General features: G+C 37.2%; 1 protein-coding gene across 1 annotated transcript in view; it reads right to left on the bottom strand.

Annotated features, from left to right (window-relative positions):
• NAALADL2 (N-acetylated alpha-linked acidic dipeptidase like 2) overlaps window positions 1-21,902 on the bottom strand; it is a 401,471-nt gene that overhangs the window by 82,238 nt on the left and 297,331 nt on the right. Inside the window, exon 10 of the mRNA XM_067301422.1 lies at window positions 17,396-17,542. Within this exon, the coding sequence (XP_067157523.1) occupies window positions 17,396-17,542 (147 nt within the window). The remainder of the gene's footprint in view (window positions 1-17,395; window positions 17,543-21,902) is intronic.

The raw sequence follows: 21,902 nt of genomic DNA, 5'->3' as shown, positions 1-21,902 counted from the left end.
TTCCCTCCAAAAGGATGCAAATACTGTCTCCAGAGCTCTCCAAATTCACACACTACAGAATTCAGGTTCTGGGGTAGCTCCTCATGCTGAAGTTACACCAACAGCATTTAGATACTAACAGAAGACAGAAGGAAATTTCCAGTGTGCACATTTGGGAAGAATTAAGTACCATTCAGCATCTAAGCAGTCTACAAAGTCTACAAGCCTGATCGCTCTCAGTCAGCAATAATGATAGATCTGAAAAAACATGGTCTTCAGACCAGACTCCTTTAATCGGTTTGACTTCAGCCTCGTCAATATTTGTGTCCGTTTGTTATCCACAGTTTTCACTCACTTTGACCTGGGTGATTATGATATCTGGCCACAGAAAATGAAACTAAGACCTTCTTTTGCATCTTCAGCTAAATGCAACCCTTCTCTGTCCCATCCAATGTGGGCTGTATTTTATCAAGAATTTAGAAGTACATGGCTCTGGCTTCTTTTACTATTTTAAAGTGACAAAAGTCAGGATACCTATACTATATTGATGCAAGTCCAAGACCTCAAGGAAGGGAAAACATCAAGCACATGCCTTCCTATTGCATCCTTTAAGAATTAACCAAAATATGTCCTTATTAGAAGTGAGGGCAGGGAGGAGCCTATGTGTGTGCGGGCACATGTACACATGCATTTACAACACATATGTGGCATCTATTCTAAACAGGCCTTGCACTGGCTAGTCCTGCAGGAATATTTGAAAAAGGAAGATCCAGGACATCATGACCATAATTCTTAATATTCCTGCAGAAGGAAGTCTAACAGCATGAAAGCAAAAGACACATGAGAGGAAATGATTGAGGGGAAGCAGTCAGCAGAACAAAAATCTTCCTGAAACCTGAACAGGCTGAGCAGTACAGGCATTCCAGTTTAATGCTGCCATGAGTGCTAAACTCTGCAAAGCAATAGGAAAGGAAGAAAAAAAAAAAAAGGATGAAAGCTAAGAGAAAGCTGTTCTATTTTCTTAACATAGATCACAGAATAATGTCTAGTAGAAGACGGTTTAGCAGTGTAAAGTCTCTGCTGTATGAGAATACACTGCACTGAGAATATAATCTGTTGCCCATCTACATACATAGGCTGGATCTCTGCTATGACCTACTAACGCGTTTTGCTCTTTCTGCCTTTTTGTAATACAACAGCACAAAGGTTAGACTTGCAGCAACCTGAGGTGCACATGCAAACATGCGGTGTCTGGACACTGAAACACAAAGCAAGTAATCAGTGCTCACCGTCAAAAACAACCTGCGAAACAAGTCCAGTTGGAAACTTGAATTTGCCTGCACAGCATACACTATAAAGCTGTACTAGTACCCCAAACTATTACCCAGAAACCCAGGGGTCTACAATTGCATGAGGAATTGTCTGCATCAGCGCCAAAAATCTGCCATAGCATGAAGGAGAAAAACACGTCAGAAGAAAAGATAAAGGGAGAACAGTGAGCAGAACACAAATATCTCTGAAACCTGCACTGCAGGCTCTCACTAATTCCTTCTTCCATCTTACCCTAACTCAAGCAATTGGCACCTGGTGTGTTGGCAGCAAACACACAATTGTATTCTTCTGTGAAACAGGTGTTTCATCTCATATCAGCTAAAAGGCCATCTCTTCTCCATCTTCCTCTTTCTTCTGGCAGGATAGAAGAGATTGAATCAGAGGTTTCACTGGAAGAAGTGTCAGGAAAAAGAGCAACAGAAGAAGGCATCTCACAGACTAATAAATAGTTTATTATCAGCCATCTGGCAAACTTTTCTTTTCAGAAGGTGCTACAGTCTGAAAGAGATTTTTAAACAGATTTACTGAAAAGTGCATCATGTAGCACAAAACATACCAAAGCCAAAGTGTGGCTCTCAAATGTGTGGGTTAAATTAAATCAATGAAATGACACTAGGGATTAATGCATGACATGTAGTATTTCACACTAATACAGGTCCTTGAAGCTGCAAATACTATAACCAGAAGAAAATGCATACCTCTGCATCTCACTAGCAGACTGACTTTTCCCTGTATAACAGCTGGTCTTGACACCTAATTAAACATTCCAAAGCAAATCTACAAAGGATTACAAAGTGGTATAAAAGCTGTTTTTCACTGATTATTATTTAAAGACATAAAATGTGCATGTTTTAAAATTATTTTTGAAAAGCAGAGCTTTGCAGTTGCCACAGCCTAATGCAATATGCAAGTTAAAAGTCTCATCTTGAGTGAGAATGTCCCTACTGCGTGAAAATGGGCATGGCAGGAGGAGTTTCTGCCAAACGCCTTTTCTCTCCTAATTTCACTATTTATTTTACTACAGAACTTTTAATAAACAAAAACAAACTTATTTTCTGTTTAAGCTTCCTGCTAAGGATGTGCACTAACCTTGTGAAGTCACTATAGGCAGGCTGTAAATGCTGGAAGAAATAAGAAATGCCTGCCAAATCAGAATGAACAATTTATTTTATTATTAAACTCAAATGTAGCCAGAAAAACTTCAGCCCACAGATAGGAAAAGAATTTAAGTACTTTTTACTCATATCCTTTAATTCAGTGTTTTCGTCCTTGCATTGGGAAGTAAATTGAAAATAATCACTATAAAGCTATAAATTCACAGATCACAGCACAAAGAAAGTGATTTCTAGGATACTGGGATGCTTGCATTACTTTATTCCTCTCTAGAGTCTTACCTTGCTGTTTCTCAAATTGAAGGCAAAATCAGCAGCGTAAGTAGGAGTAAGCAGCCCAGCCAGAAATCTGGAACCTCACAGAGGATCTTTCCAAAGCTTCAGAAGGTTAGAAACAGGCGGCTCAGCCCAGGTTCATTACAGATAAAACACACCCATGAATTGGGTGCTTTTATTACATCTTATTTATGCGTTATTTTTTGAAAAATACACTGAATTATACTAGGCCTTACCTGAACTTTAGCAGAGGTACCGAAGGATCTCATTTGTATGAAAAGCAAATATCCAACCTACTGGGGTTAGGCCAGAACAAATTCAGTTCCAGTTTGATCTGCAATTACTGACGGGAGAGTGGGATCCTGTGTGTTCCCAGCACAGATCCTGTGACTCCATTGGTCTCCCTACCACCACATCTTCCCAGACAGTACTTCTCTTGCTTTTGGTCATGTAGCTCCTCCAAGAGATTATTTCTTACTATAACTCATCTGATAGGAAGAAAATGAAGGAAACAAGTATTTCTGCCTATAGCCTTATAATTATGTTCAATGCTTTTCTGCTCAAATATAGCATTATAGTAGAATAATCCATTCTGAACTAATCCTCTCCAGAACACCACTGAAAGCTGGAGTTTGAAGCAAGCAGTGGCAAGAACATAAATAGCAACTGCGAAACAGAGGGAAAACCACACAACATATTAACAGTCTGGAAACTTCCAAGAAATTACAGTGCAAGAAGAAACTGTGAGCTGCAGGTAAGGTGACCAGTCAGAGAAAAATGGGAAAAGTTTCCTCTACAGCCTCAGATACACTAGACTCTCCTACACTGTGCTGTGGATAAGCTTTTAATTAGATGAGCTTACCAGGAGAAACACATCTAGAAAGGAACAACGCCTACGTAACCCATAAAATTTATACCAAACTGTATTTTTATTATTCTTCTAGTAACTTTTGGTTTTTAATGTATGATTACAATATTAAAGGAGTATTCCAGGAAAAAACATTCTCAAGGTAAGTCCACTCAGGACTGTAAGAATTATATTTGTATAGGGGCAGTATAAAAGACAGCAATTCGCTGAAGAGCCTAAAGGAGTTTGGTGCCTAACACCCAGTTACATCCATTAGATAGGAGCTGCCAAGTTAAGTGCTTTATTGGTTTAGAGCCGTATTCTGTGAAACAAGTTCCAAGGGAATCAGTGGCGAGGATTTAAAGGCCTTTTGGGAAGTTTTGTTTCAGCAATTCATGAGTTATTGAAAAATAAGTTACAAAGGGTTATACTGGATTTTTTATGTCAGTGGTTTAAAGGCCAGCAGATCTAACACACAGCGAAGACCAGAGGATAAAAAAATTTACATTTTAATTGATTTTCATTAACTATGTATCACTGCCTTTTTAACGGTGAAAAGATGAAAGTGAGCAGAGATTTTTCTTAAGGAGCTCATATTGAAACTTTTTAATGTTGCAGAATGGTTGACTCTAAGATTAATGGTGCTAAGTATCTACTGACATTATTCTCAATTAGATCCCGTACAGTCTATGTATTCCCAAAGCAGTAACAAAAGTGGCAGCACAGTCGCTGACAAATCTCTTTGTCTCAGCTACGTACTCAAAACATTTAACAGAGCTGCCACTCCTTCATAACAGTGGAACAATTCACTGCTCTCTTTTACCAAAAAGTAAGGACAGTTCAGGTGACTTATTACTTGCAAGAACTTTCTTAATTCAGCTTTTGAAAACTCATTTATAAACTGTATTTTGTTTATCTTAAAGGCCTACAGAACTTGCACATTTTAAAAGCCAATGTAGCAAGGACTAAAACCTAAAATCACCTAAAAATACGGGCTATTCTTAGAACTCGCACAATATTCTACATCACCTTCTCAGTTTCAATTCAATTAATGGAAGAATGGGAGATTACCATTTATCTCCAGAAGTCTGAAGCGAGTCTTTCACATAATGATTAGAAGAATCTGAGTTTTCAAAAGTCAAAATATTTTTAGGAAGTCTGTCAGCTTATCTTGTGTCAAAAGTAATCAAAAAAGTTCCAGGATTCTTTCGACTGACCTTACTGAGATCAGGTCCCACTGGGTAATCTAGCAATGGGATACCTTTACTGTATCGGTCAAATAAAGGACACCTTTCCTGATTTAGGTGTCCGACCAGGGGATGTGTTTGTTACATGAGTACTGGTAACAGTCTACTTTGCTGCCCACTAACAGTAAAGAAATTCCTCCCCCTCCACAAACTGCTGTGGAACACAGAGGCAATGGAGGACACTGTTTTTAAAAGGCAGAATTCAGCCTGTCTCCATCCTAAACCAGTTATATACAAGCAGACTCCACTCTGAAAGATTGCTCTACGGTGCAGCTGTGCAGTAAAGGCTCCAGCTAATGCTGCAAGCCTTACGGAAAATACACCACCACGCTCATCAAGCTGCATAACCTTTAGATCAGAGCCTGCTCGCATCCACCAGTAACAATACAAACTAACTTTCCCCCCACAAAGAAACCAGCAATAACGTCTTCAAAGCAAGTATTTATCAAAAGCCTTATCAAATGGTTTTTAAACAGCCATGCTAAATAAGATGTACCAAACATTACAAGACTTGCTTGCCAGGTACTCATGCATTTTATCTGGACTTGCAACTAACCACCGATTACCTTATTCTCATCTACTGAAGATTCATCAACAAAAGTATAACTGACTCAAATCCCAGCTCTTTGACAGCCCAGTGATCTTGAGATTTTTTTAAATATTAAAAGACAAAACTGAGTGCCACGCTACTGCTATCTGCCAACATACAACAGTTTCTGATACTCTTTCTAGATACTCAACCAGAAGATTTCAGGCTCTGCTGAGTTTAGCACTCAGAACAACAATGGTAAAATGTTATCTTGAATGCAATATGCCATTCAGTCCTCCAGGGAGGAGAGCTAACTGGGGGTGCCTTCTATCCTGAGGTAATACTTGTTTTCAGTAGTTAGATGCTTTAGTAAGCTATCAAACAGAAGCAGTAATTTATGTCTAAGAAAATTTCTCATATATCTTCCCATCTCCCATTGATCCTGTTCACTTCCAGGTTGTCTGTCTTCCATCTGCTTTCAACAGCTCTCAGTCAGTTCCAAGAGGATGAAGAACCCGTGAGAGTCTGCAAGGAAAGGGTTTACAGCAACACTCTGCACTCATGCAGTGTGAAGGCTAAAGCAGCTGTGCATTTTTTACACTGTGTGGCAGATTAATATAACGGATTTTCCCCTCCTGGATGCACTGTGGAACATCTGGAACATCAAAGCACTAAGATTTGTTAGACGAAATAGGTTCTTGTCTATTGGAGCAAAGAAACATATCTGTGAAATTTTTGTATCTTATCACTGTATTCCACAGGCAGCCTTTGGCATAACGGCATTTGCCAGTGGATTGTCAGGTTGCTGCTTCTTATGCATGTGCTGAGACTAAACACAGCTCGGATGTCACAGGATGATTTCCATGATAGTAATGTCCACAGCACTTTTTTTCTCAGCTCAGGACATATCTCCAGTTTTTGATCAACAAAACATCATGAAGAAGTTCAGGTTCCCCACGTAGCAAGCCATTCTTCACATCTTTAGTTTAAATTCTGTTGGAGAACTTCCAATTCCTGTCATTATTTCACAGTAACAAAAAAACTAATTTTCCGTACTGATCAGTGATGAAATACTCTATAAATCAATGTACTTCACTATAACATTAAAAAGAAAGTACCCACACTATTAGATGATAAGGCTCAGAAATTAAAAGCATTAGCTACAGTCATAGGAGCTTGGATAAAAACTACAAAGAATATAATTTCTTTTGCTTCATGGTAGGAGATAAGCAACTAGCAAAAAAGAAAACAATCCAAAAACAAAACCAAACCCAAAACTTTTTCCTTTAGTATGTTGTTGCATGATTTGTTCACTTTCAGCTCCAGACCACTGTTCTGTTCTACACAACAAGGTTTTTCTAAGACATACCAGATGAGTTTGCCAGAAAAATATCACACCTTCAAGATGATGTGAATTGAGAGACAATGCTATTTTCAAAGGGTGGCATCCAACTCATGCAATAAATGCCATGTAAAAAGAGGACATCATGAGTTTCACCAGTATTAGTGAAATAACAAAGACTCTCTACCATGAGATTAAGTAACTACATATTCACATTGTTCAATAAAACAATTCATACAGTTGAAACTCAAATGTGTTTTGGCTTGTAAAACACTGAGCCATTAACCTTAGCAATGTCAGCATGCACTCAGTACCAAATTCAACTAAATTAGCATCCAAGGGAGTATGCAAGAGCACACTTCAGACAGACTAATGTATTAATGTATTACTGGTGATTACTAAAGTGAGTAATCCATGAATGTATTGAAGGATTTAAAAAGCACTAGTATATCCTAAGGACAGACAGAAAAAGAGGAAACCATGATGATCAGAAGAAAGGTAGTATGAATAAAAAAAAGCATGACTATTAGAAAAACACTATAACCCATAAGTGGAAAAGGCAAGACACATGAGTATCTGTCATTTGCACCTACTTTCATGACTAGTCTCAAGATAATCTGCTGGAGACAGTTTGGACTAGTTTTTTGGCTTTTGTTTTTTTAAATAAACACATGGCAATTTATCTCTTGTCCACAGACAAAAAATGCAACCTCTCTCTTCACCATGATGTATCTAACACTATTGTTACACCTTGTTGACCATAAAGTTCTACTCCAATGTCCATAAAATATCCCAGGAGTAAATTCAGCAGAACCAAACTCTCCATTGACAGCTTAGAAAGGAAATCTTGGATTCCTAAGCAATCCACATTCTGACAGTACAGAAATGTACATTTATCCCTTTGCAAAGATCTTTCAGCTTCTGCTAGTTTAAATATACTTGTACTTCAATCCTCTCTTGAAATACATGCATGGAACATCTTCCGTAACTTCTCATGGGCAACTACCAGCTATGTGACTCCTTAAAAAGTTCAACATATACCAGGAAAGAAGGGGAGGAGGAGGAAAGTGAGGCAGAGAGAAGCAGATGAAATATTAACTCATGTCTAGGTCAAACCTAAATAAGAAAGGCAGAACCATTATTCAGCAGGAAAGGCTACCAAAGTGCAGACAATCACAGTAACACACTGCTTTATGCAAACTTCCTCTTAGTCTAGCTGCAGAATGGGAAATATGGCTTCCGTTCAAGGTAGGAATGTCTCTGGTAGATGCCCCTCTGAAGTAATGGGGTCAAACAAGCAGAACTAATTCTCGTCTAAGGACATTTTAGCTTATGCCACAAGCCCAGAACAGCTAAGGCTAAAGAAAGTACATGTTTTTTTGTACATCCACTCTTTTGTCTTCCAGCTTGAATTCAAAGTCCTGGCTGCTACCACAGCATCTGTTTTTCAGAGACTCTTCCACATATGCAGTCATTCAGGACAAATGCATTCTGCAAGACTAATGCCACAGGAAAAGGGAGATGCTGATGCACAATGCTAGTTACAAGCTATGCTCTCAACGCTAGATCCATGGTGAATGTTCCATCACAGAATGCAAGACTATGCCCTGCCTTGATCCTTCTAAGAAAATGATGTCATGATGCTATTTGCTTCTACTTGAAGCCCTTGATCAATACATTTAGATCCAATAAATGAATTGGTACTTGATCACATATAGTCCAAGAGGACATAAATAATACCAGAGGAAAGACAGCATAAAATTCACCAGAACAGCCTAGTCAGCTGTAGATCAATGTAGTCAGTCAGAAATCTTGAGACAGGAAAGAGTAGAGACTGGAGGACATACCAAAAGAGAAAGAGGAAATGATCTGTAGCTGGAGTACCAGTAGGATTAATGACGAGATACAGAATACTGAGATAACTGGATTAAAAATACAGAGATCAGAAACAGAACATAAAAATTGACTGCTTTTAAGCACTGTAACTGTTTGACCAACAGACTATATTAGTGATACAAAAATGATTCTTAATAAAGGGCATTATAAATCAGACAAACCATGATTGGTTTAGATATATGTACACACATAGATGGGTGTGTATGCATGTGCAGTTAAATTTCTCACTTTACACGGTGTTTGCTGACAAAGCTAGATCACAGGCTGTGCTGCCTTCCATAATGCCACCTCGATTCACTATAAATATATAAATAATAATGCTTCACAAGAACCTTGTTAGAGAGAAGGTAAGAGAAGAGCGTCAGAAATTTACAGAGACAGCTATCAAGGTTTGTTCACAGTATATCCAGCTGCTTCATATTAAAACACATTTTACATTCTCAAGTAAGTTGCAGCTCAGCTGTTGTAGCTAAAAGATAGAGGTTGTGTCACTGGTGATTACCTATCCTTCTCATGAAGCTGCACATTTTTTACTGTTTTCAGTTTTGTCGACATATTCAGCCCATTCTGTATCAGAGACAAACTGTTCTTTTAAAGAAACAGTAGCTTTGGAGAAATTCTGGCAGCCAGAGAAATGGTCATAGCTCACTGATAGGCAGAAATAAGCTTTATTTTCATGGCTTGTTCTGTGAAATATAAGACGCAGTGCTGAGGAACTTATAACTGTTATGGACATAGGTATTCTCATCTGGAAATAGAGCCAGTGGCCATCAACTACTCTACTGAATTACCTTTGCTGTGATGATCGATAATGCAGTTGCAAGTTTGAAAATAAAAATAACTATGAGGACTTCCTACAAGTTCCTCTTAATTTAAACTTCTCACTAATGCTAACTGCTTAGACACTTTCACTGAACTAAAATAAATAATATAAATATCACATCAAGGTCAGACCTGAAACTGATTCAGTTCAGTGAATCAATAATGACAGGGAACAGAATGACCCAGTCACCAGTGGGACAAAGACAATGGTTCATGGTGTGGTTAACACATGAGGTTACTCATTACTAAATGCTAATCCTGGGAATGCAAAACGTTATTCCTTCTTTGTCGCTAAAATTCTTCAAAGTCAACATTTACAGAGTGACTAAGTTCTCCCCCTCCACTTATTTCCTCAGTTATTGCAGGAGAGTTATCAATGACAAACCTCCTTCAAGGAGGCTGTGATTCATTTAGAAAAAAATATTAACAACCTAGTGTAAAACAGAGTAAGTTAACACAGGACTCTTAGTTTGGATATGCACACACACATATTAATATATTTAAGGTGCAAGATGTGAGAATCCATAGCGCTGGCCTCCTCAGACAATAGGAAAAACACAGAAAAAGAGAAAAGGTTTCTTAGTAACTGATAGTCTTTGGCGCAGAATTAGTCCAGACTGTAGTTCTGAGGACCAGATGACGTTGTCTCAAGACAGGAGCTCACTCCTCTGGTAAGCTGCTTGATCAGGTCAACATACCACAGGATAAAAGTTTGATCCTAAAGGACTAGTCAATGGAAAATGGAATAACCAGCTTTCATTGGTGCTGATGGGACTCAAGGGAGACGCATCCTCTTCTGCTTTTCAAGATTGCAACTCTCTCTTTTAGACCATTGGAACTATACAGACTAAACCAATGAATCAGAGGTCTAATACTTGAATCATATGAGTCAACGCAGACTGAGAATGGTAATCTTAGCTTTCAGTCAGTTTGGAAAGTCCCCACTTTTACTGGCAATTCTTTAACAATATTTGCCATTAAATACAAATATTGAACACATTCTAAACCATAGGTCCACACTCTTCTTAAGGCAGAGAGAGCTCTTGGTCACTTAGGCCATAAAACACAACTTGTGGCAAGAATCTTGTTCACCCTCATCCTCCACCCCATTTAAGAATCCCTTTAAATTCTTTGGGAGCTACTCATCAACACAGAAGTGAAGAAACACTGTTTATTTTTTACCTGGATAAAAATCACCCTGCTCTCTGCAGCAAAGTTGAACCAATACTGGTCCTTACACCATACAGGCTAACTACTAAAATAGCCTTTTGTTGATTCTGTTCATACTCTAACGACCCATGAATCAAAGAGGTCATCACAACCCTAGCTGGGAAGAGTGAACAAGGAGTGAGGGAACACCTTGCTCCCTTGTGCTAACATATACACAAGGCAACAAGCTGCAGCAGAGAGCAGAGCTCCTTAGACTTAGTGTGGCCTATCTAGATGACTGGAGAGAGTCCTGAACCTTTACACACTGCTGCAGTGCAGAATTTCCCCACGCCACCCTGATTTCTGTGAATTTATATGCTCATTTTAAAACTTTAAAGTGACACAAAAACAAGAAATAAAACAGCTGAAGGACCCCATAACACGGGATTAAAATGGAGTTCCTAATAACTAGCACCAGAATCCCACAACTTAAAGACATTTGGTGTTGTCCCCATGCAGACAAAAATACGGATAAGCACCAGTTTCCCAGTCTTTCAAGACACAGGCCAGATGCAGCGAGGAGCACTCCGTACTGCCTAAGCCTCCCCTATACACTAACACAAACACATGAAAGAAATGAAAGCAGCATGCGACACGGGATTATTTCTCAGTAAACTAGACCCTAAATTCTCTCCATCAAGGACAGCTCCTCCGCTTCTTTCGTGATAACAAAGAACTGGAGAACTTTTGATTTTTTCTGAAAGAAGTGCATGATACGTCAAGCCTAAGCATGTAAACAGTGAAATCAAGAAGCTGCAGTGAACTTCCTCAAAGAATGATGAAAAGAAAGAAGAGAGGAGGGAAAGAAGGAAGCAGGGGGAAGAGGAAGAAGATGGTAAAATGAGTGAGAAGCCACATTCATTGTAGAATTAAGATTTAGTAGCCTTTGTTTTACACCAGTGTGGGGGGAAAAAATCATTTTTAAGAGCTCTAATGAAATTTGAAAGTTACCTTCAAAAAGTTATGCATATTTCAACAGAAATAAAAATCATTATGCATTCTCTCTAAAGAGGACACAATCTCAAACTGTCAAAATTCTAAACTCTTCTACATATATTACATACAAATGCCTTCTATAAAGAAACCTCTTTTCATTTTTCTTCTAAATTAGCTTAGTGGTCCATGGCATTACACTATCTTGGTCTAGCCTGTGAATAATGTGACAGGTAATTTTTATACCTCTTCTTGCCTGTACTTAAGTTTGACTGAAGATACGGAAAACAATTTTTATGGCCTAGGTGTAAAAATAAATGTTCTGTAAGCCCTGCACAGCCAAACTTGGACAGCTACCATTAAATATTTCATACTAAATATGTATCCATCAATAAATAATAAAAAATAGACAGTACTTTTTTTTAAATACTGTGCACTAAATTGTTTTCTCATAACAAAACGATAATGCTAACATTGATGTAACCTGCCATGTTACTGCAAAAGGAATTTAAGATTCTATGTTATCAGACTAGAATCATTATGCAATGGGATACACAGAGGAGGTTGAATACTATGCAGATAACATAAAATTATTTAGCTATAATTTTAAAAATTGGATTCCTCATGAAATTGTAGATTGCTATACCACAAAAATGTGATAGTAACAGCCTATTTCAATCTTGAATAAAGCTCAAAATACTCCTGCACCAGCTTATGTTTGCAAATGACTGGAAGGTCTTCAAAATGCTGAACAGTCTAATGTCATTTAATTTATAATGCTCAAGAAACAACCACATCTCTACTGATACCATGGCAAATCCAGATTATATCTTCTGTTATACTCAACCATCAGGCAGCCACAGCCAGGTTACTTATATGAAACAAGAGCAAACTACATTTTTAAGGTTGTCCACCAATAAGAGGGAAAATGTTAGGGGATGATGCTTATACAGAATGAAAAATGAAGCAAAACTTACAGAAGGAGGGGAGAAAAATAAGAGAAACAGAAGAAGGTTGAAAGATGAGGTATGGATAAACTTCTGAAATTTTGACAGAGTCTCCGCCAAAACTATGGCTAAAGACAGAGTAAAACACAAAATTTTCCATACCATGCTGTTGCTTCTGGTATTCTATTTATATAATAAATGCAGTATAAAAATGAAAGGAAGCACCTATGCCAAACAAGTTTCTGAGAAAGGCCAGAGACACTACTGAAACTCTACTGCAAATGCTGTGTTGAGCCTTTTCTGCAGGTACATTTTAAGAGATAAAATTAATGTTAATCTGTTTCAAGTAAACCAGCAGAAAGTCTTCTGAATGCGTGAGCTGGCTCAGTAATTACAACAGCATGGAACATCACATGTCCTCTGTCCCTATGCTTCAAATACGGACACACATATGCTCAGCATAGCACAAACTTTCTTCTCCTGTCCCTGTTTGATGAGGCCATTAAACAGCAGGATTAGAAATTCCAGGTAGAAAACAGCACTTATTTTTATCTCAGTTTGAATTATCCTCTGGGATATGCCTCCTCTTTCCTTCACAAATATCATGCCTACTTGAGCACACCGGTCTTAAACAACTGATAGTATAAGCACTTGGAAACAGCCCTTGTCAAAATAAACCCCAGCACATTTAGCCCCCTTCTCAATACGTATCTGCTGAAATCACTATCTCTATAACAGGCAGCTGTGTAAACAGCTTACATTTTAAATTACATTTTTTCAATACGAGATGATGCTTCTATTGCATTAGTAATGGGGCAAAAACCCCTCAGATCCCCAAGAGATTTATTTTACTCTGTCTCTCAAGTAGAGCTAATATACTTTGTTGAATATAGTCACAATTTCAGTATTAGCTCTGTGATGACATTTACATTTCAAAGAAATTTTTGAAAAGTCTGTAGATAAACAAAATTGTACAAAAAGCTGAAATTTTCACACATTTCAATTAAAAAAAAATCATCACTTCAATACCTCGCTCTTTTAGAATCATTCTCACATTTAGGTTTGAAGCTTTTTACCAAAGAGGTAACACTGTTCCATTATACAAGTGTGTATACTACATGATGGAGAATATTTATGCATTATACTTAATATACCATTTATTGGTTTGAAAATAACACTGTCATACAAACATTATTAATATTTTCAAGGGTACAGAAATGCTCCACATATGAAAAAAATATTCAAAATTTACTCTTTGCATTATCATTCCTGGTGCATCAATGTTTATATGATCAAGGAGTTCCACTGATATTTTAGCTCTTATTGCAGCATAAGAGAGTGAGAAAGCTGAAAATGTGATCTAAGATACCTCTTCCTTTATGTTCCTCTTCCATGCTGAGGTAAAGCAAAGTAAAAATGTGTCTAATATTATTCCTGACTGAGATGAGGACTGGTAGACTTCTAGTCATGGGCTTCCAGGTAGCAGAGAAGCTCAGATTCGAGCTCAGCATTCTCTCTCTTACTGGAGGCTCTACATGGTCACATGGATGGAAATGAACCATTAACCTGAATAGCCTGGAAAACTGCTTGCTTCCTGGCATGACTCCTTCTGTAAGCAAAGAATCTGCAGTATTAGAAACAGCTGATCAGTCTTGTGAATTAAATGCTGACTTTCTCTTAATACATTGCAAATCAGAACATGACCCTCACATAAAAAGGCTTTGCTCTCAGTGGTAAAGCCAGCGCACCAGAAGTCAGGAGGGGAAGGCTTCCTTCAGCAGCTACATAAGAATCCCTGGAAATTGAGTTAATATTATTTTTTTTCCAATTGGAAAAGTCTTCCAAGTTTACTTGTTACTGGCAGACTAAAATGCTGTGTATTTTCTGCTAGTAAATAAACAAACTGCATTTTACTCAGTGCATTTTTATATTAGTGGCTGAGTACTCAGAATGCACTTTACTAGCTTGCAGATCTGACCACAGGTGTTTGCCATGCAGATTTCCCCTCCCTGAGGCTGTGCTTCAGTGCATTGGGTAATTTCAAGCAAGACAGTTTTACTTACTCTTCTGGTCTGAATGTTTCCTCTTACAACTTTATTACCTCTTATTTACTCCTCAGGTTCCTGCCAATGAACAGCTTTTACAACCTTCTCTCTGAGGACCGGCACTATGCTTACTGTGTAAGAAATGCATTTCTAGACCTGACCTGTAACTGCTACTCTGTAGACAGACTACAGGGCACAGATCTTGGGCTATTTTGCTGTAAAAACAGGGTTTTTTGAGTGTGGAATAGTTCCTACATGAAAAACATCAGTTTTACATGACACTGCATGCTGTTTAACAGATGGATAAAACAAACAATTAGTGTATATTCCAGTATAAAAGACCTTCCTGAGTAGGTCACAGAAGTGAAGGGGACAGTAAAGGAAAGCAACCTGGTAAAAGGATAGTCCACAATAAGACTTCTAAACATCCAGTTTCTGATATCTGTCTTCCCAAATCCAAATTTGGTTTTGCAGTAAAGCTAACAAAAAGCAAAAATTACTTAAAAGCACCTGATAGGAAAGAGTTCCCAGTTCCTCCATCATACAGTTTCTCTTCACTGAATTTACAGATCCACACCAATGAATTACTAACCAGTAGGTATCAAAAACACAGTTACCATAGAGATGAGGCATAGTTTAAAAAGCTATATGGCTTGGAAACAACAACAAAAAAACCCTCCCCACACCTCAACAGATTATTTTAAGTCACTAACCCACACAACAGAACCTTCTACAATGTTTAATAGTACAGCTGCAAACCCTGAATAATTTCCATCTGTCTTAGAACAGTACTGTTTCTGCTTGATAGGAGAAACAGAATCTGCACATTGTCCCCACACTGCTTGTCTGGTATAACATAGCAGACTATATGAGACATGAGCCATGTTTTAAGGAAATGTTAATAAGCACTCCAATCAATACCAAATAAAATAAATACCAAAGAATCCAAATTTCATCACTTTTATATAAAAATCTCATCTACCTGCCAACATAAATTTACACATTTTGCTAACAGATCTATTTCTTACGTAAAACAGGTATCATGAGTTCAAGACATCCTCTAGTCTGAGAGGTACACGACCTTCAAGACTGAAGATTACACCTATGGTAAATTTATTACTAAGAAATGAATTTGCAAGAGGGATAAAAGCTAAATTTTCAACAGAGAATCAAGTGTACCGTGTGATATTTAAAAAAAATAAAATATTTTATTTTTAAGTTTAATTATATTGCTGAGTCATTTTAAGAAACAAAAATGTATAGCCGTAAGGTTAACATTTTTTGTAGGACTGAAAAATAGCCAAGGGAACCTTTGGTATTCATATTGTAAATGTTTCTGGGGAAGAGTTATTGTTTTGATATACTCAAGTTTGTAGATTTTTTTCTTATGCCCTACAGATCCTGTATACAGAGATTTGGAATGAAAACTATATAGAATAGCTGCTTAGTGACAGCAGAAATGTGCACTGGACCACAAGCCTGTCACAAACACAGCACTCAGAGCTTCTGCCTTCCCATTTTCTTTGCAATCTTTGCACTGCATTTAATCTGAAACAAAATACTTTCCCTAATATGTGTAATAATGGAAAAGTCTCCTAATTCATATAAATTCTTACCTACATCTATCTTAATTTACACAACTGCTTCAATATTTGGCATATTTCTGTATTATTTGGCATTTGTGAAATAGAAGCATATTACCGTGCAGTGTCAGCAAGTGTTCCAGTTCTACTACAGAGTTTCAGCTTTGCTGCTAAACTTGGAAAGATGTGCACATGCGTAGATACGCACAGAAGGGCCATAAGGGGAATATGAAGTCAACACAATTGCATTTTTAGGAAAACACACACCATTTTTATGGCCACCCTAAGTAGCAAATTTTCACTTGTAAATGATTAGCTGTGTTTAGTTTGATACAAAGTGAAGCGTCTGTTTTTCAGATATCAATAGTACAGATCAACTTGGGGACACAAAATCTCCCTTTAGAATTTTTAAGTAATTATACTGATCATATAATATGATCATTATAGTGATCATATTAATATGATAAAACATATATATGTTTATGTATGTATTTCAGAAACAGTTGGTCTTTCTGTATCATAACTCAATTTTCAATGGATACATAGGTGGAAATCTAAACGAAATAGTAGAGTGTGTTTTCTCTCAACTTGAGCCATTCTGTGGCTCTTGAAATAATTAATACTAGACTTCCTGATCCTCAGTGAAACAACGGAGGTTAAGTTGGAGCTGTTCAGGTACAAGTATAACCTACAGTAGTGAAGGATGAGGAAGGACAATGTTTCCTAACAGCTTATCCTGTCTAATTCCAGTCTGGTCTCCTTCCACTTACCTTGTGGATAACAAATGGCAATGGCCTGAAAAACAACACGGTCTTTTGAAGACTCCCACCAAGCACACAGATCTTTACAACCAGCATACATAGTTGAGAGTCAGAACTGGCCCACAGTATGAAGAAACAAAATTTATTTTGAAGGTTGTCTTGTCTTACCATACAGGGGAAGAAACAAACAAACAAAAAAACCCCACATCAAAATTAATTTCTCCTATGTTCAAAGCAGTCTGGAAAGTTTGTTTAGATAATATATATCCTATAATACCATCAGTAATATAACATTCTTAACATACTGTCCTGCAATTTTTTGTTTTTATTTGTTATAAACATTTATCAGGTGTTTTGAATGCTGTACCCCTATAAAATCTGGTGCTTTCAAGTCTTGTGGAAATCCTCTGAAGATCTAAAAAAACGTACTAGTGTAACTTTCCACTGCAACATATTTGGTATGGAAGGATATAACCTGAGAAAATTTAATTCTATTTCTGCTATCTTTAGTTTGTCTCTTTTTATTCGTAACTACCTCTGATGTTTTGACGTCCTCATAAGAAAACTGCGTGGCTGGTACTCCAAGATGGTTGATGAAATAATCTGAATCCCCCTGTATCTGCACAGAACTCACATTAGATCCTGGACATTTTGTCTTTTCCACACAGTTGAAGCTCTGGCTCTGAAAAACAAACACAAATCAAAATTCTACTTACTTACTTGTAAGCAGACTCTACCAACTCATGTCAATATCTAACATTCGCACAGCTTTCTTAGGCCTGAAGCATTTTAAAAACAGGCCAGAACTTACACCCATGCTCACAGGTGTTAGCTGATTCACACTCACTTAGAAGGAAGTAAGGCTACAAATCCTTCATCCTTTACTGATATACATTACAGTCTTTGAGATAGGACATAGCAGAGAATAAATAGTGTGCTGCAATATGTCTGAGTCTTTCAAAGGACAACGAATGTCATATTTAATTAAAATGGTAGGAAGGGCAAGGGAAGGGAAGCCGCCTTTGGTAAGCATGTGAAATTACCCATACTGAGCAGAAGATGAGAAGTCATCATGCTGCCTTTTCTGAGCATGCTATGAGATCTTTAATGCCTACAAAGGAATCGATCCTTTACTCAGTTAATAGCATGCTCTCCAATAGGAAAAAGTTGAATCAGATCATCATATACAAAATATCACATTCCATGAAAAGCTGGCAATTTAAAAAACTTGCTGCAATTGCAGACTAGGGGTTAAGAGAAAAATGGAATGAAAAGACTGAAAATACATAAATACACATTTTCTGGGTAATTGCTTAAAACAATTCTACCCAGTGACATGTTTACATTTCTCTCACAGAAGTATTTAATGCTGAAATCTTAGCAAAGCAACCGCAATAAATGTTAAGATGAAAATTGGAAAATAACCCCAAGACTAGGTATGAGTGCCACATAATAATGCAGCTTTCAAATACATCAGGATATTAAACACTTAAACAGCAGGCACAAAAGCTTTCCACACTTATTATAGAAGACTTAGGTTTCTTTTGAAGACTCTTAAAAAGGTTAAAGTACTAGAGATTATTTACATTAGGCTGGCAGCTTATATAGTATAACATGACTTCCTCAGACCCACCTACTAAATCACCAGCTTACTACAAGAATAGTTTGAGATTTGTCCTCCTCTAATACTAATATACACCAGATTTTACGTATTAAAGTTCCTGGGTTTTGTATGAAAACGTTTAAAGAGATACAAAGAGCCAAATCTTGGTGTTTTTCCATATATAAATTAGCATAATTATTACTTCACAGTTTCACTTCAGTGCTATGAAGCATGCAATTAGATACTATCCAGTATGAGTAAGGGCCCAGATTCTCACCCTAAACTATTTTAAAAAACTTCCAGAAATAGCTTCCATTTTATGAGTATTTTTGAAAGATGGCTATAACGCTACTCTCTTTTTTCATTAAATGTTTCTCTTCCCACCATTCTTACACTCATACAAGGCACAGTTGTGTGAAAATCCACCCAAAAAACCTGACCTTCATAGTCAAAGAAGAAACAAAATATCCCTTCTGTACGCATAGTCTACCTCTCTGTGAATTATATGCCCTCTAAAAATATCAATGGAACAACATGATTTACAGCAGTCAAAATCCTGGCTTTGTATGCCAGATTATGGCAGCAGCAATATTAGATGTCACTTTTAAGTCACAGTTGTCAAAACATTTCAGACAGAAGTTTTTTTTAACTTGATTTTTTAAGGTTTTTTTAGATTTAATTTTTCTTGGATTTTTTTTTAAAAGATTTTTAACTTGCTGTCATCCCTTTAATTACAACTTTTGCTCTTGTGCTTCACTCAGCTCCCCCTTCACAGCCTTCAGAAGGAAGTTTTCAAACACACTGTGAAGGCAGGTAACAACATCTCAGTAAGGCTGTCCAAAGACATGCAAATCCACCCACCCACTACTGTTATGGTGTCAGCCAGATCCTGTACTGTATGTACCGGGACAGGTGGTCTGTGGATCAGTGTGTTCAGCGCTCTTGTGATTGACCAAAAAAAGATAAAGCAAGCTCTGCTTTTCAAATAGCTGGGTTTCTTGGCCACAAACTGCAGTACAAAGTAGTCTGTGTTTTACTGTCCCTTTCAATGTCCTCACTCTGTGGGCTCCCTGAGACAGAACAGTTACTCTATCACACAGTCTCATTAAAGTCAGTAACTTCGTATTTGAAAAATTGAAGCTGCAACAGAAACAGCAAAAGCCCAAAGTATATATTCATTCCAGTGGGTATTTTTAAATAACCACAGCTTACCTTCTACAATCTTTCCAAGTCAGAAACACTTTACAGGACACATCCACCCATAAAACACGCCTGTAATTTTACACACAGGCAGGTACAGAGGACTCAGACTTTAATGGTTGCTCCTTTCAGGAATGTTAGGAGGTCTAAGTGTTGGAAAGTGTTGGCACTATACTACGACGTAGATCAGACTGTATCCTAACTACCTTACACTAGCCGACACATCTGGCTAAGTTACATAAATAACGATGAGTAGTCTGTTCTTCCTTTAACATTTAAAAGTACACTTAATGATGTGAAACACCTTTTAGGTTCAATAGGAAATCTCTGAAACACACAAAACCCAGAATTACCTACCAAAGGAAATCACAAAGTTAAATGACCAATGACTTTCTTGTAACACAATTCAATATCAAAGACAAACAGAGCAGACAAGACACAATGATCCAAAAGTAAGCTACATGCTAAATGGAAGAGTCCCTTCTTTCTAGAAGACCTGATCCCTGCTCTCATTAAACACGACGGCAGCAAAGCTCTTCAGGCTAACACTACTGAGTAAAGTGCATCTACTCAGGTTAAGAATTTATGTAACTTCCTAGTGCAGCTATTCAGAATTCATTTTTTTAGATTTCATCAGTAGAAGTGATACCTGGCAACATGGTAAGAAACAACATAAGCATAATAGATACCTCCCAGAGGTAAAAAATTGAGCAGAGAAATGAATGTAACTTTTTTTTTTAATATCTAAATCTTTATACTTCTCAATCCATTATGTAAACATTAACCTTTCATTTAAGAATTCTTCATAGAACTTATCGTTTTCTATTTATTTATATCTAGAAATTGTTATGGGACTTTCAGATAAGGTATACTGTAAGCTGCCGACTGAAGGACAGAGTGGACATTTATATCTGGAATTTATATCTGGAATTCGAGACTGAAGATGATACAAGGGTTTTCAGCAGTTGATGAAAAATCCAAAGAAAGGGGCTGTAGACCCTGTTTAGACTCCTGACACCTAATTCAGATGGAGGCATGAACTACTATATCTCTTTCTAAAGAAAGAGGGGCAGACATATTACCTATATGCTAATATAAAATTATTTTCTCCGCTCTTGTTTTTACTTCTGGGAATTCTGCAGCAGAACCTATTAAATCCTTAATACCTCTTGAAAACTAGAAGATCTACATTAGGTTGCCAGCAGGCTTAGTTTTATAACATACAGGTTGGAAAGTTTGCTCTCCTTTCAGATTTTACCATATTTACACAAGACATTACATTTACATTAGGTAAATATTTGTCTGGTACTTACAAATATGAGCTTTGCCTTCACTGGATCCTCCCCCCCGCGTCCCCAATCATTTATGATATACTGCAGGAAGGTAAGGTCATATTTTCATCATTCATTAATTTGCTAATGCATTCAAGTTACTTTACAAATCATTCTTTCAGTTTTTGCTATTCAGGTTCCTGATTTTCATAGTATTGCTAGATTTTATGATACACGCACATTTGTTATATTGTGCAAACGATTTCTGAAATGGTACACTCTGAAGGAATATTTTTTTTCCAAGATTCTGGACATTTTATCCCACATCAGGTATCAGTGTTGTATTCTTTTTTTTTAAATCTTGTACAGATATCTGTTCAATTTCAGATTAACCATGTTAATACGACCAACATGTCACACAGAGGATATTGTCTCAAACAGAAATAAGACATTATTCATTCCTTTTTTCACAGCTATCAAGTCTGATGTTTTCAGACATTTTAATTATAACATCACATATATCTTGGCAGTATTTAATTTCAGATAAAACTCAGATATAGCACAAAGACATACAGCAGCTAAAAGGAAAGTTTCCATTTACTTCAATAGCTTCTAGAGTAGATCTTAACCTGGACTCTGTCTCTGGGACAGCAAATAGAAACTCAGGGAGATTGCTTATACACTTGAGAAGCAATAATGTGATTCACATGTTTGAGAAGAAACAAAATGTCACTGCAAAGTAGAAAGGGAAAACAAGGTTTCACACAGTGAATAACATTTCACACAGTGAAGAACGTTTGAAACTTTCAATCTAATATGTGACAAGTCAACTGCTTTACCTGTAGAGATCAAGTTCTATGGTATTTTCCATTACTGCCACCTCACCTATACCCTGAAATTTGTTGGCTTAGTGTCAAGAACATAAAAAGCTGGATCATTATTCTCACCCTACTAAGCAAATTAGTTTT

Source organism: Apteryx mantelli, chromosome 9 (assembly GCF_036417845.1).
Source record: "Apteryx mantelli isolate bAptMan1 chromosome 9, bAptMan1.hap1, whole genome shotgun sequence".
NCBI lineage: Eukaryota > Metazoa > Chordata > Aves > Apterygiformes > Apterygidae > Apteryx > Apteryx mantelli.
Note: the sequence above shows the minus strand (reverse complement) of the source record. Positions and strands in the feature narration are given on the sequence as shown.